Source organism: Podarcis bocagei (assembly GCF_964188305.1).
Source record: "Podarcis bocagei genome assembly, chromosome: 2".
Classification (NCBI taxonomy): Eukaryota; Metazoa; Chordata; class Lepidosauria; order Squamata; family Lacertidae; genus Podarcis; species Podarcis bocagei.
The window spans coordinates 53,847,397-53,862,936 of NC_138126.1; the positions used below are offsets into that span (position 1 = coordinate 53,847,397).

Sequence of the window (15,540 nt, forward strand, 5' to 3'; positions counted from 1 at the left end):
TTATCTTTGTCTTGAAGGATTTGTTCATAACTATAACACATATTTGATAATCAAAACAGATCCAGTGTAGCAGTCCAATCAATTGGAGTATACTCTAAAACAGAAATTAAGGCTGATTATTGTATTACAAAAGTATTATGACATTTGCATCCCCTGAATGAACACCATGACATTATCAGGCCAAGAAAACCCAACTTCATACATCTTAGAAAAAGACATTTTTCCCCTTCTAGTGGTTTGAGATGTACGCGGTTCTCAAGTCTTGCTAACTTATGCACAAACAAGCAAAATGAAGGGAGCAAAACATGGACAAAAGAGAAAGATGGATGAATTGATCCTAGGGCATGAAATGCAAGTGATGCTTGAAGTATTGTAGGGCATTTCCAGAGGAGGCTCGATAGAGTTTGAGAACCTTTAGCTTAGGCTGAAACACAAAGCTAGGATGATATGCTGTGGCCTCACACATGGGGTGAAAGTATCATGATCATCACTACTTCAATAATTATAGATGTCCAGATGAAGTGCCTGGAACTTAAGTATTTTGAAATATGATGGGACAAATCAAGGACAGCTCAGGTATAACGGCCTCTACTGAGTATGCAATTTCCTGGTTTCTTCATGCAAAATACTTCTACATTCATAGAATCTTAGAACTGTAAGGAATCCTGAGTCATCTAGTCCAGCCCCTTCCAATGCTGTAATCTCAACTAAAGCATCCATGACAGGTGGCCATACAACCTCTGCTAAAAAACCTCCAATGAAAGAGTATCCGCAGCCTCCTGAGGGAGTCTGTTTCACTGTAGAACAGCCCTTACCCTCAGAAAGTTCTTCCTGGTGTTTAGCCAGAATCTCTCTTCTTGTAACTTGAAGCGACTGGTTCGGGTCCTAACTTCTGGAGCAGGCGATTAAAGAGGTGCTAACCTTCTAATGATATCCCTTGATGGTGATCTGGCCACTGACCTGCTTGTAGTTCCTAATTACTGATACCTATTTTCTGTCCACCACCGTTTTACAGCAGAATTTGCACAGACTGCAGCTCAGTAAGACAACATCTGCCCTGCATGCAAAAGGTCCCAGGTTCAATCCCCAGCATCCAGAGGCAGCTAAGCAAAGGCTCCTGCATGATACGGTACAGAGATGTTACCAGCCAGAGTACACAATGCTGAGCTAGATGGACCAATGGTCTGATTCGGTATAAAACAACTTCCTATGACCTATGCATTCACCCCAGCTCATAAATTTGTTTCTATAGATACACCATCAAAGAGGAAGCAGGAACAATGTTTTGCCTTGACCATGAGCATCTCTGACTATTTCATAATCCAGTGGAGATGCCACTGTTCTCCACCTGTTTTGCAAACTGCATTATGAGGCAGTGGGACAGATCCATATGTTGCGGCCCCAGGCACCTTTTAGGATACAATGGGACTTACTACTCAGTAAACATGTTTAGGACCATACTGTTATGTAGAAACATGCTACGAAGGATATCTACTTCCTAAAACAATGTTTAAACAGCTGAATATGCTATAGTTTTTGCAGAATGTAGAAGTCAACTTTTTTGTTGTACCACAACAATTCCCAGAAATGTGACTCCATAGAAAATGAATATATATAATATATATAGTAGCACAAGTTTTTATTCTAAGCCCTTTGGCACTGAAACATTGGCTTCAATAAGCATATAACTCACATTATTTTTTCTGAAAAAATATCTTTCATTTTCCAAAATGGATTTTTGATCAACATTTGTATATGGTTTTTTGTGTGAAACAAGTTATTCAGTGTAAGACTAAATATAGCAAGCATATTCTACTGTATCATGCATGTGATTTTTAATCCCATAAATTACATAGTAGATAGCAGGTACTTCAAAGCAAGTAATGTAATTTCCTTGAAAAATAAATCCCAACATTTCCTCATCTATTATTTCAATCTGCAGCATGGGTCAATTTGTAACTGCTGATTTCCTTAGGTAAATGTGAAAATACATCAAGGAAATTGCTAAGCTTTTATCCTAGCAGCAATAAACATTTAAAACTAAAAAATGCTAATTTTTAAAAGCCATCTACTGAAGCAGTTAAGAAGAGTGCTATCTTTGTGCAATTGCAGTTTACAGCTTTTTAGAGGGAAAACGGAACACAAGACTTTTCTAAAAGAGTACAAGTATATCCAATTGACCAGCTTCAAACTTAGAGCCTCAGAATACTCTGGTATAAAATTCTGAACAGCAAGTTGTTGAGGGGAAGGGAACTTTGAGAAACTCTTGAAGCATCACAAAAAAAATCTGCCTAGACAACGTCTTTAAGTACTGTGGTTTGGGTCCAACATTACTAGTGACAATCCCCTCTCCCTCTCTCTGGATCATCCCACAACAGCAGCTAAGCTTTTCACAGAAACTGCAAAATCTGTCATTCTGCATCAACTGTTTTCCAAGTCACTGCCTTTACAAAGTCTCCCTCAGAGAAAAAGAATCACAACAGGAAGAATCTTCAAATTTACAGTCATCACTGCTTATGTGAAATGTCCATAATAAAAGAATGCATGTGCAGATGAAGAACCATGGTCATGTTTATATTCATATATCATACAGAATATTAATCAGACATTTTATCAGCCAGCAAAATAATTTTATTGAGCTATCATGACTTTGTGGTGTTGGCATAGAAAAGAGGACACACATTCTTTTACTATCTTGTAGGTGAATATTTCAGACTCAGGAATGTCAGGTAAACATCAGAAAACCAAATTCAACTAGCATTGCAATCCTGAACACATAGTGCAATCCTATGTATGTTTATGCAGAAGTAAGCCACACTATGCTCAGAGGAACTTACTCATAGGTAAACATGTATTAGAATGCATTTTTACTGGGACGTTGCCCTGAATTTAAGGAGCCATACTTCCAAGTAAACATATCTAGGACTGTGCTCCAAATCACTTTTTATGGTGTAGATTTTTTTTAAGGCCCTCGTTGTTTAATAATAAAATATTTTGAATCAATAGAAAGGGCTAGGCATATTCTGTCATGTACTTTTTTTAGCAGAGAATCTAATTTAGAAATTCATTCATTCAAATGCAAGTTTCTAGCCCATATGCTGTTGGGAAACACCCAGGTATATAATCTACAGTGTAATACTATCCAGAAGTAAGTCCTATTAAGTTCAATAGGCCTTACTCCCAGGTAAGTGAGATTAGGCTTGCAGCCTTAGGAGCTTCATGAATACAGAACTTGTATTACCTATTGTTAACTAGAAATTTCTGGCTATAGCAGAGGATTTTCCAAAGCCTACCTCATTTGCTCGTAAGGCAAGTGAGAGACATGCTAAGAATACAAATTAGATAAGCTAGCAATCTTTCCAACACAGCCCAAATTCCGAGGAGATTCAGATTAAATATATGGCATATAAAGGGCAAGACATGTGTTCCTAAACACTCAGGATTATGTATTTGTCATTTATATTTCAGAGCAAACACCACAGTAACAGAGTGTATCTGTAAAGTGCTCCTCATTCTGCTTCTCTTGTACTCTTTGGGGGGAAAAAACACCATCATTGAATCTGCCAGAGCTGGAGGAGGGGAAAAAACAAGCACTTGCAGTATGAAATGGTGTTTCAACCACCCACACAGCAAATTTTGTATTTTCCAGTTTGTGATTCATGTACTGTACATTTAACAATTTAACATTTAACAATGCTACTCTTCCGGTGCATAGCAACTATTCTATAGCAGGCTTTTCAAAATAGTACCACCTGATACCAACACAGACTGTTCTCTATCTGTCTAAAGTCAACAATGACTTCCTCAAACTGCAATTCAGCTCAGTAGTCCTACTGTGGTTTGTGTACCACAACTCTCTGGCAAGCATGACGAACCACAGACTTCCCTCCATCAATGGAACTGGGCAAGGATCATCCTCATAGTTGTGTTGCGATTCAGAAGTCCACAGACTTCTTTGGATGATCCCAATGCTTGTCTCCAGTTTCTAGGTTGGGTGGAAAGTTGGGACTTGCTTACAGAACTACAGTGCCAAACAAGCCCCAGCTTTCCATTCCAGAACTGAAAAAGGACAGTGGGTGTTTGTTGTTTTTGCTGGTGCACTTCTGAGACACTCACAGCTCAACAAAACAAGTTCAGAGCTGCGGTGGCAGTGGCAGCAATTGTCCCTGCAACTGCACAAGGTTCCCAAGGCTTCCTAGCTGTGCAGGATCATCCCACCCCTCTTCAGTCTGGGGAACAGGCCTTGGGCACAATCAGGAACAAATTTCCTTTTCCCAGGTCCAAACTTGGAGGTATGGAAGAGAGTGGGTGATTTTCCTGGTGTTGCACTGAGTTTCAGATGCAAGTCTGAACACTCTCCTGGTGGCTACTAATTTTTGGTTGCTTAGGTCCACCCATTTTTTTTTGTTTGCTTGTTTGTTTCCTGCCCAGCAGTGGTTTTCTTTTGTTATCTCAACTAAGATGGGATGGGGAAAGATTTCTCCCAGAATGACACTCTCATCCTTCCTACTCACATTCAAACCACTACATTTATTGGTCTGGAGAAATAAGAGGATGTGGGAAGCCACTCCAGGCTTCCTTTCCAGTAGTCCATTATTTTATCACATACTAGATGGCATATTTGAAAGTGAGAGGAGAAATGCTTGTTAGTATAAAGCTGAACATGTGTATAATCACAGAAACCAATTGTTAACAGCAATCCATGAATCAAATGCACTCAAAAACCACAACAGCATTTGAGGATGAGTCAGTGACAGCTACGTTGAATTCTTCTCCGGAAAGTACATCTTTCATTTCAAAGTTTCTAATGGTTTATTTTTAAAGTCTGTTAAATAATGTTTTCCCCATTTCCAGAACTTTAGATATTTCAGCTGGGTAGTTAACCAAGTTAAGGTCTGTTGGATGAAACCAACTTTTAAGTAGCATTTGATATCAAGTAATAGCTGGTGGGCAGAGCTATAATGTGAATCATGCATTATTATAGCTCCTTTCCCTACTACAGAGAATCAACTGGTATTTATGTTTGTTATTCACACCTACCATTTCCTTGTGATTGGGATAAAAGGTTTGCTCAATTAAAGGGAACTTCTCTGGTCCCAAGGTTTTGTAGATGGACACCAACTGAGCAAACTGCAAAAGAAAATAAACAGAATTCTAAGCTCAAAGCTCAAAATTACTTCAGCACTGTTATTCGGCACCATAATTACTATCTATCAAAAATTCAAGAGCCTGTTAAAAGATCCCTTCTAGTTTACCATATTCTGATTACCCACCTACAGAAAAAGAATGCATAAAAAGTAAAATATGCAAGTGCAAATGATGGAGAAAATAATAATTTCATACACCTGTATTGTTTTGGCAATTTCATTTTCTTTTGAGCCTATGGCCTAGCTAAACTAAAAAGGCCTGTGCCTACTTTTTACAGTATAGAACAAGCTGCTTGTAAGTACTGTATTTAGTGAATGTTCGTTTTGGAACACAGAAAAGAATAAACTGATAGAATCCATGGTGACCGCCAATCTCATGAAAAGAGAATCAACTAGTCATGGCAGTTATGCTTAATCTTGAATTGTTTTGTAGATAGATAAAAAAGGATATTGGGAGAGATTTAATGAACAGGGAAATTAGTCAAAGTCTTAATAAAGAAAGACACCGAAAAATGATTATATGTAATTGACTGATATTACAATGAGGAGCTAAATGATTTTGATTGGTTCAGGATGATGACACTGGGTTGCAACCGCTCTGGGAAGACTGCTGTGATTCTTTGAATGGTGAATGTAAATCACATGTGTAACCTGGGAGTGTATAAGAATCATTGCTTTGGACACAGCTCTTCGTGGCCTCTCTATGATTTTTAAGGAGCCTGACCATAAGTATATTTGTATTCAATAAAGGCCTATTCTTTTTACTTGGAGCCTGCATCATTTCCTTTGGGGTTTCTGTGAGGGATACCTCCCATCTAGGAAGCCCTTTCAAATTTCTCCAGCACTGATTATCCCACATTAAATTAATGGCACTTAAATTTAGAAATGTGCACTGCATATCAGCACTGGGTATTTAGCATTGCTCATCTGACACACTTCTGCACAGATTTTATATAGTGCAGCTCATCCCAGTGGGGCACCCTGTCACAGTCCTGCTTACCATGGAACAATTGAAAGCTCACTTTAAGTACCAATGTCCAGGTGTGGGGCAGCTGGGCATGCTTGGTTGAGAGTGGCGTCATAGGCCAAACCAGGACCCATCCTGGACCTAATTTCTCACCCCAATGTAGAAGAATTTAGAATCGGGGTTCCAAAGAGGAGAATTTCAGTGCATTTTTCCTATGGGATTGTTTTATAAGATTGCAAAACCACCAGCCATTCAACAGGTTTTTAAGGCAATTCTCATACAAGCCACACCTATGAAGGAGAACTTAATTCCATATGCCATCATTTCCAGTCTTCAAGCTATGAAATCTCAGTTGCAACAACAACATCCTTGACTCAGTCTTGTAATCACAGCAGCTATCTTTGTGGGACTTCTCTCAGCAGAATCAACAATCCTCCAGAGCCACAGCAACACTGGAGTTGAGGATTGTGCTATGTGCTAATCACACACTTAATTCTCCATTAACAAAAATGTTGAGCCTCCAACAGACAATTTTCTGCCGCCAGCCCACATAGTTCAGCTGGATGCACAATGACACAAAACATGATGATAAGCATAAATTAAAGATTTGTCACTTCAACAAATTAACAGGAAGAAACAGCACTAGCAACTTAGGACTCTGAATCAATTTTAAATATGGCATAGTCCATAAAATGGTGGGAAACCAGAATGAGAAGATCTCTTCAGGCTAATAACTAGTATTTCAAGTCCCCTCTAGAGCTATTTTCATTTCAACTGTATGTGTGGTAATAAAGAAAAAATAACACATATCAATATTAGAGAATGTTATGGTAATTGTGTTTTACCTGGTAACTAAACATCTGACGCTTATAAGAAACAACAATAACATATACCAGAAACATCTACGCTTATACTTCAGAAAATTTCTAGCACAAGAGATTTTATAACATCTGTTCTTTGATCAAAAAAGAAAATGAATGTGATTCATTTGAATATTATTCAGTTCGAGTTATGTTATCTATGTGATTTGTTTTTAAGTATAAAAATAACAGGGAAGAAAAATGGGGCAGCGGGGGGAGGAATTAAACATCTTTGGTTCTGTTTGCAACCATCTAGCTACTTTTTCTTTGGGGAAATGGATCACTGTCTGTGATTCTATGATGTACGAAGATGACTGCTTGATAGTTCAATGTCTTCATAGATTTTACTGTGAGAATTCTTGTTCTTAGCGCATTTTCTTTGTATTGCTAGCACTTTGTATTCTTACCTTTCTCATATAAAAGCTGTCTTTTCATCTATTAAAGAGCTTTTCTCGAGTGAGAGGAAGGGATTGTCAGCTGAAATCTTTATGTGTATCACCAATGCTTTGTACAGATAATAGTAAGCACTTGGCAAGAGAGCTCTTTCATTTGATAATAAAAGAATGTGCAAGATATATTTTGTTATCCTAAGAGTGGAACATTGTAGCTTTGAGTGAAATCCCTAGGTATAGGGTACAGTGAATGCTAATGCTATAATTAGAGACTTAGATAATAACAGTCTTACTATTTTAGTTTTATTCACGTGCATTTAAATATAAGCATATGCCATGAAACAGAATAGGACATTTCTCTCCCTAATATACAGCATTTAAGTAATTAAACCTAAATGGGAAATGGCCTCATGTCTTGCTTCCACACACAAAAATGAGCACAGAACTTTCCAATGGAGTCTCTCTCAGACTGATGCAGGAGGGAGGAAGAGACAGCAGAACTGCAGTTGCAGCTTCAATCTGAGTGGGAAACTGGACTAGTGGGAAACTCCTTCCAAATACAAAAGGAGAGTGCAGAATGAACTTGGGAATCCCTTATGGGAGGACTGCCTCTGGTCCTGGAAGCAGCAGACAACAATTTCTCTCTAACCACCTTCTCTGTACCATGAATAATATCATTACATATGTTTAGCATGTTCCTCCTTAGTTGCTTCCCCCTGGCTCCCAATAAAACAGTTGCCAATGTTTTATCCTTTTCATGTAGAGGTGTTGCTCCAGCCCCCTGATCATTTTGGTTACTCTTTTACATACTTTGATGCTCTATGGGATGAAAGGTTATATGTGAACCCCTTCTCAGTCATTATCTTGGTGGGATACTCAGCCAGCTCTTACGGCTTTTGAATAAAATGAGCTTAAAGGTAAAGGTGAAGGTACCCCTGCCCGTACGGGCCAGTCGTGTCCGACTCTAGGGTTGTGCGCCCATCTCACTTAAGAGGCCGGGGGCCAGCGCTGTCCGGAGACACTTCCGGGTCACGTGGCCAGCGTGACGAAGCTGCTCTGGCGAGCCAGCACCAGCGCAGCACACGGAAACGCCGTTTACCTTCCTGCTATAAAGCGGTACCTATTTATCTACTTGCACTTGGGGGTGCTTTCGAACTGCTAGGTGGGCAGGAGCTGGGACCGAAAGACGGGAGCTCACCTCGCCACGGGGATTCGAACCGCCGACCATGCGATCGGCAAGCCCTAGGCACTGAAGTTTTACCCACAGCGCCACCCGCTTACTGCCATACTAATCCTCCCCCCTTTTTTGCATTCCGTAAGTTTTGTGTTGACTGAAGTTCTATTGATCTGAAAGGTGCTGCTTTCCTTTAAAAAAAAATATAGATTGTATGGAGATTACTGGAATTATTGTATATGTTCTCTCAGTTCTGTTAATGCAGCTTGGTATGTTCTATTCCTTATCCCAGGATCTGGTGAGAGTGGTATCCATGGATTAAGAATACGCATTATTTATTGTCTAGGGCCAGGGTCGGAACATGTGGCCCTCCAGATATTGGACTCGATCTCCCATAGGCCTCAACGGGTGTAGCTAATGCTCAGGGGTGATGGAAGTTAGAGCATAGCACCTGTAGGACCACATATTCCCCATAACTGCTCTAGGGTATTTTGTAGTTGACAGATCACTTGTCATTTTTACATTCACTGTTGCTGTGGGTACCAGAAAATATCCATTTCACAGAAGAAAAATTGTTGATGCTTGGAATGCGCCCCCCCCAAAAAAAACCCAGACAGAAAGCAAAGATCCCTATCAAAAAGGAGACCCAGGTTGAAATCTTCACTCATGTATGAAGCTCATAATGGGCTGATCACTATCTCTAAGCTTAAAGGTAAAGGACCCCTGACAGTTATGTCCTGTCATGAATGACTCTGGGGTTGCGGCGCTCATCTCGCTTTACTGGCTGAGGGAGCCGACGTTTGTCTGCAGACAGTTTTTATGGGTCATGTGGCCAGCATGACTGAGCTGCTTCTGGCAAAACCAGAGCAGCATACGGAAACGCCGTTGACCTTCCCGCCGGAGTGGTACCTATTTATCTACTTGCACTTTGACGTGCTTTCGAACTGCTAGGTTGGCAAGAGCTGGGACTGAGAAACAGGAGGTCACCCCGTCACAGGGATTCGAACCGCCGACCTTCTGATCAGCAAGCCCTAGGCTCAGTGGTTTAGACCACAGCGCCACCCGCGTCCCAGTGATCTCTAAGCTTAACAGACCTCAAAGGGTTATTGCAAGGATAGGGTGGTGGTTGGGGGTGGAGACCACTTGGAGCTCCTGTGAGAAAAGATGGGGTATAAATAAATAAATGCATTTTAAAGAGCCAAAATCTTTTGCTAAAACGTGACAAAAAATATTAGAACTCCCGCATGCCGTATCTCTAAAAGGACCTACCCAGCCATTCAGTAAAACATGATTTCATAAAATGTGATAAATGATAAATTTATTCATAACTGACAAGCTGGTAGTAAATTTTTATAGCATAAACCCATCCTACCAGCTCAACACTCAGACGTTTATGCTTTCATTCAGACTGGCATGTTCCAGCTCTTCAATTTTATGTTGTAAATCTATAAAGCCAGTTTCTTATGCAAAGGGCTGGGTGAAGAAAGATAAAGGCATCCTGGTTTTAAATGATAAGGGCATGCATGGCTAGTCCCAAATGCTAGCAACCTTTTAAAACAATAGCAGGAATGTCAAGACTGAGAAGCCTAAGGAAGAAAAATGCCGAATTCAAGTATAACTGGTTTTGTCCTTAATGCCAGCATTTTAAAGAGCTTGCTCTAAGGCAAAGGCATCCTAAAAAGCTTATCACCTCACATTAACTTTCTGATTGCAGAAGTGATTCTATGGGCACTACAGCATGCACACACATAGACCTCAAGGAAGAGCAGTAGGAAGATGTAACAAAATTGAGAAAGATGAGGGCTCTACACACAGCAGGTGCAATTTGTGTTGGTAATATCTACCAGTGGGATCTGCACACATGTAGTGTGGAGTGTTCTCATTCAGGGTTTCAGACAGCCATGTCCCATTCCAAGATGCTCAGTTCTATTCGATTCTATTCTCCTTCACTCCCGTTTACTCCCATTCCCCACCTCCAGTCACATCATCCACTGAGCATTATGTGGCCACTGAGCATGTGTAGCCCTTAATGGGATGGCTTTTTATGGGGGGGGGGTGGAGGAGGAGGAGGAGGATGCCCTTTAAGCTTTTGTACCTCCTTAAAATGTTTGTATTTCTGCAAACCTTGGGGTGCCCCCAAAACCTTCTGATCACTCTCTCTTCTGCACTGATGGCGCTATTTTGGCTACAAACAGACTGCCACTTGGAGCAAATGTGGTGTAGTCGTTTGAGTGTTGGACTCAGACTAGACAGGCACATGTTCAAACCTCTACTCGTCCAACCCACCTCATTTTTTTAAAAAATAGATAAAAATTAGCCAGGGGGCAGGAAGATGTGAACATGTACACCACCTTGAACTCTTTAGAGTAAAGACAATAAAAACGTAATAAAGGAACAAAACAGCACACAGTAAAAGTGTTTTGTATTTTCACATGAGAAATTAAAATTATAGCTGTTAGGGCAATTAATGAGCCCACCATTGGACTGATATAGGGTTAACAATGTTTTTAAAAATCTAGATGGCCAGATTTGTCATGCATCACGCAAAACGGCTCCTTCCTTTTCTCCAACCTTCCAATTCAAAGCGACCATTGTCTTTGAACTCGGGAATTTCTGTCAACTTACCACCCAGGGCTTGTCACAGAAGTTGTAGATTGACTCTAGGGAGTTAACGCTTGGGATGCCAGCATAATGCATCCCGATGATTAAGTTACGGAAGTCTTCATTTTCTGCCATGCCGAACGAGTGTTGTCGAACAAGAACGAAGTCGGGCCTGAATGATCTAAGGAGAAGAAGAGAATTTAAACGTTTCTTCCATAAGCTATTTTTCTTATAAATGAAAGTAATACAAACATAAGAGAATGTAAGAGAACAAAGGTTACTATATTTTTTCATATGAAACGTTTTGCACTGAAAGCCAGGGGATTCCCCCCCTCCCCATAAACCCAATGTTCTTCTTTCAATGATTTGTGTTATTAAAGCTGTGGTCCTATTCATGCTCACTTGAAAGCAAGCCCACTGAAATCAATGGGAGTTTCTTCTGACTAAGTATGCTTAAGACTAGGGTGCACATCCAAGTGAAGAAGCTCCAGATTTCCCAGCTATACCTGGTCTACCCAAGTGACATCTATAGTGATGCAGCTCTGATCTAGCAACTGCATGCTCACTGAAAACCATATCTTTGATATTTGTTCCTAATGTACCATATTACTTAGAGGGAAAAGCCAACACCTATATGAAAAGAAAAGAAAATAATTTTTATTGCCTGGGACACTGGGGCAATCACCTGTAGAGCAGTATTTAGTAAAGCACTCTGTACGTATAAACTACAGTTATTAAGAAAGAAGCAGAAAACATCTTGGGATTGTTGGAAATAAGTGCCAGGACTGAGGCGATAAGGTATGAGAATTAGGAGCACAAAATATAGGATGTTAGGAGACAACAAATAGATAAAAGAAGGTTGAATGTTAGAGCAAGGAGATAGAGATACAAGATGGCAGGCTACCCTACAATGTTGTTGTTTAGTCGTTTAGTCGTGTCCGACTCTTCGTGACCCCATGGACCAGAGCACGCCAGGCACTCCTGTCTTCCACTGCCTCCCGCAGTTTGGTCAGACTCATGTTTGTGGCTTCAAGAACACTGTCCAACCATCTCGTCCTCTGTCGTCCCCTTCTCCTTGTGCCCTCCATCTTTCCCAACATCAGGGTCTTTTCCAGGGAGTCTTCTCTTCTCATGAGGTGGCCAAAGTATTGGAGCCTCAGCTTCATGATCTGTCCTTCCAGTGACCACTCAGAGCTGATTTCCTTAAGAATGGATGCGTTTGATCTTCTTGCAGTCCATGGGACTCTCAAGAGTCTCCTCCAGCACCATAATTCAAAAGCATCAATTCTTCGGCGATCAGCCTTCTTTATGGTCCAGCTCTCACTTCCATACATCACTACTGGGAAAACCATGGCTTTAACTATACGGACCTTTGTTGGCAAGGTCTCTACTTTTTAAGATGCTGTCTAGGTTTGCCATCACCTTTCTCCCAAGGAGCAGGCGTCTTTTAATTTCGTGACTGCTGTCACCATCTGCAGTGATCATGGAGCCCAAGAAAGTAAAAGCTCTCACTGCCTCCATTTCTTCCCCTTCTATTTGCCAGGAGGTGATGGGCCCAGTGGCCATGATCTTCGGGGTTTTTTATGTTGAGCTTCAGACCATATTTTGCGCTCTCCTCTTCCACCCTCAGTAAAAGGTTCCTCTTCACTTTCTGCCATCAAGGTTGTATCATCTGCATATCTGAGGTTGTTGATATTTCTTCTGGCGATCTTAATTCTGGCTTGGGATTCATCCAGCCCAGCCTTTCGAATGATGAATTCTGCATATAAGTTAAATAAGTAGGGAGACAATATACAGCCTTGCCGTACTCCTTTCCCAATTTTGAACCAATCAGTTGTTCCATATCCAGTTCTAACTGTAGCTTCTTGTTCCACATAGAGATTTCTCAGGAGACAGATGAGGTGATCAGGCACTCCCATTTCTTTAAGAACTTGCCATAGTTTGTTGCGGTCAACACAGTCAAAGGCTTTTGCATAGTCAATGAAGCAGAAGTAGATGTCTTTCTGGAACTCTCTAGCTTTCTCCATAATCCAGCGCATGTTTGCAATTTGGTCTCTGGTTCCTCTGCCCCTTCGAAATCCAGCTTGCACTTCTGGGAGTTCTCGGTCCCCATACTGCTTAAGCCTGCCTTGTAGAATTTTAAGCATAACCTTGCTAGTGTGTGAAATGAGTGCAATTGTGCGGTAGTTATAGCATTCTTTGACACTGCCCTTCTTTGGGATTGGGATGTAGACTGATCTTCTCCAATCCTCTGGCCACTGCTGAGTTTCCCAAATTTGCTGGCATATTGAGTGAAGCACCTTGACAGCATCATCTTTTAAATTTTAAAAGATACCCTATAATATGGTAGCTTTTTAGAGCATCTGAGTGCTACTGAGCCCTTTCTCCTCTTACAAGCAATATAGTCATTTCCCCTCTTTTTAGGTCAGCACACATTCCTGCCAGGTTACTGATCCCAGCACAAGTGGGCTGAGAATCAGTGAATTATGATATAGAGTGATTCTCTAACATTTGTGATATTGAGAGACATGCCTTGCTTTCATTTCAATCCTTTGCAATGGGCTTCCCAATTAGACTTCTCAGTGTGCAGGAAGAAATTTATGGCTCTGATCCCTCCTCTTGTTATTCATGGGCAAAGCGACTCTATTGTACTCTATTTCCTAGATCTCAAAAAATTCACATCAGAGTAGTTATATCTGGAATGAGAAACCAGGTGAGTTGGGCAGCTGCCATAAATACTGCACTACTGCTGCCCCCTAGAAAAAGACAAGGCCTGAAAATGGCAGTTAACCGCATGCCCTATGACCACTATTTGTTTCCTAATTTCAGATATTGTAATTATGGTATGGGATCCGAATCACATGGAAGCATCAGCTATACCACAGAAGTGCATGTGAATCAATTCTGAAGCAGAAATCCTTGGGAGTGCAACTGAATTTCAAATAAGCTTTTTTAAAAATATAAAAATAAAACCTTTTTCACCCATCATTTTTTAGATATGTTCTGCAATATCTTTATAAACCAATACATTGTTCCTCCCTGATTATATTTGCAGCTCATGCACAGTTTGGTAATTTAATATAACATTTAATCAGCAGAAATATTTGCTAGCCTTTTGAATTACTATGGGCTTGGTCTAGCTGTATTGCAGGCATAAATAACCCTGATGCAAGGAAAGATCCACACAGGTCATGCCAGAGCCCTCGCTTCCCCATGTCCCATTGCAGCAGAAATGAAAGCACTATTCAGAGCGTTGTTCACAGAGGCTCACAGGTCACAGAAATGTAGAGCTGGAAGGGACCCTGAGAACCATCTCCCTGCAATGCAGGAATATGCAGCTGGCCCACATGGGAACTGAACCCACAACCTTGGCATCATCAGCACCACGCTTTAACCAGCTGAACTAACTGCCTTCCAATAATACCTTGGCATCATGATATGTATGCTCCAAGCGGGAAAGGGAAGACTAATGGGAAGAATAAGATTCTGGTATGGGGATCCCTCCAGGAGCAGTGAATCATAGAATCATAAAACTGTAGGGTTGGAAAGGTTCCCGAGAGTCTTCTAATCCAACTCCCTGCAATGAGCCCTTTGTATATATTAATCACTGGTGCATCACAGCACCATTTGTTATTTGTGGGGTTCCTTCCCTCTCCTATTTATTTCAAAGGAACAGGGGCAGCACCTAATAAATCTTTCTTAGTACAGTATAGTAGATGACTTTATTATAATGGCAGTTACAGGTAGGTAGCCGTGTTGGTCTGCCGTAGTCTATATAAGGGTCCGGTGACTTCTGTTTCAGTGTATCTGAAGAAGTGTGCATGCACATGAAAGCTCATACCAATAACAAACTTAGATGGTCTCTAAGGTGCTACAGGAAGGAATTTTTTTTATTATAATGAATCATCAGTTCTGCAAAGACAGGAGGTTTTGAATAGTATTGGAGGTAAGCTTCCACAAATACTAAATCACCTTTAAAGAAACAAGCAACATGAGTCAAATACCCTAACCAAAGGAATAAACAGTTTCAGAAAATATTTTTATCATTTGAAAAATAAATTTGTCCAAAGCTAATTTCATTGCTATGTCTCATTGCTATTAAGAGTTGTTCTTTTGCTTTACAAGTTACAAAGTGATAAAAACAGAGTTTGCTAAATCAGTCATAGCAACCGGGGGTGGGGGTGGGGGTGGGGGTGGGGCTTGCTTGCTTGCTTGATTGCCTGCCCCAGGTGATGCCTCCAGAGGGGTGCTATTGAGGCTGCCAGCCTATGTGTGTGTGTAAGCAAATGCATGTGGGTGGGTGAGGGCAAACAGGGTCATTTAACCAAGGTGGAATAAAGCCTAGTTTTGCCTCTGGCTAAATGCTGATCTAATTTAATAATTCCAAAGAACATTGTTG

The 15,540-nt window shown here is 40.8% G+C and overlaps 1 protein-coding gene across 1 annotated transcript in view; it reads right to left on the bottom strand.

Moving 5' to 3' along the window:
* Positions 1-15,540, bottom strand: part of SYN2 (synapsin II) — a 150,392-nt gene that overhangs the window by 68,481 nt on the left and 66,371 nt on the right. The window contains exons 4-5 of the mRNA XM_081176733.1: positions 11,166-11,322; positions 5,041-5,130 (exon numbers count right to left, since the gene is read on the bottom strand). Of these exons, the coding sequence (XP_081032859.1) occupies positions 5,041-5,130; positions 11,166-11,322 (247 nt within the window). The remainder of the gene's footprint in view (positions 1-5,040; positions 5,131-11,165; positions 11,323-15,540) is intronic.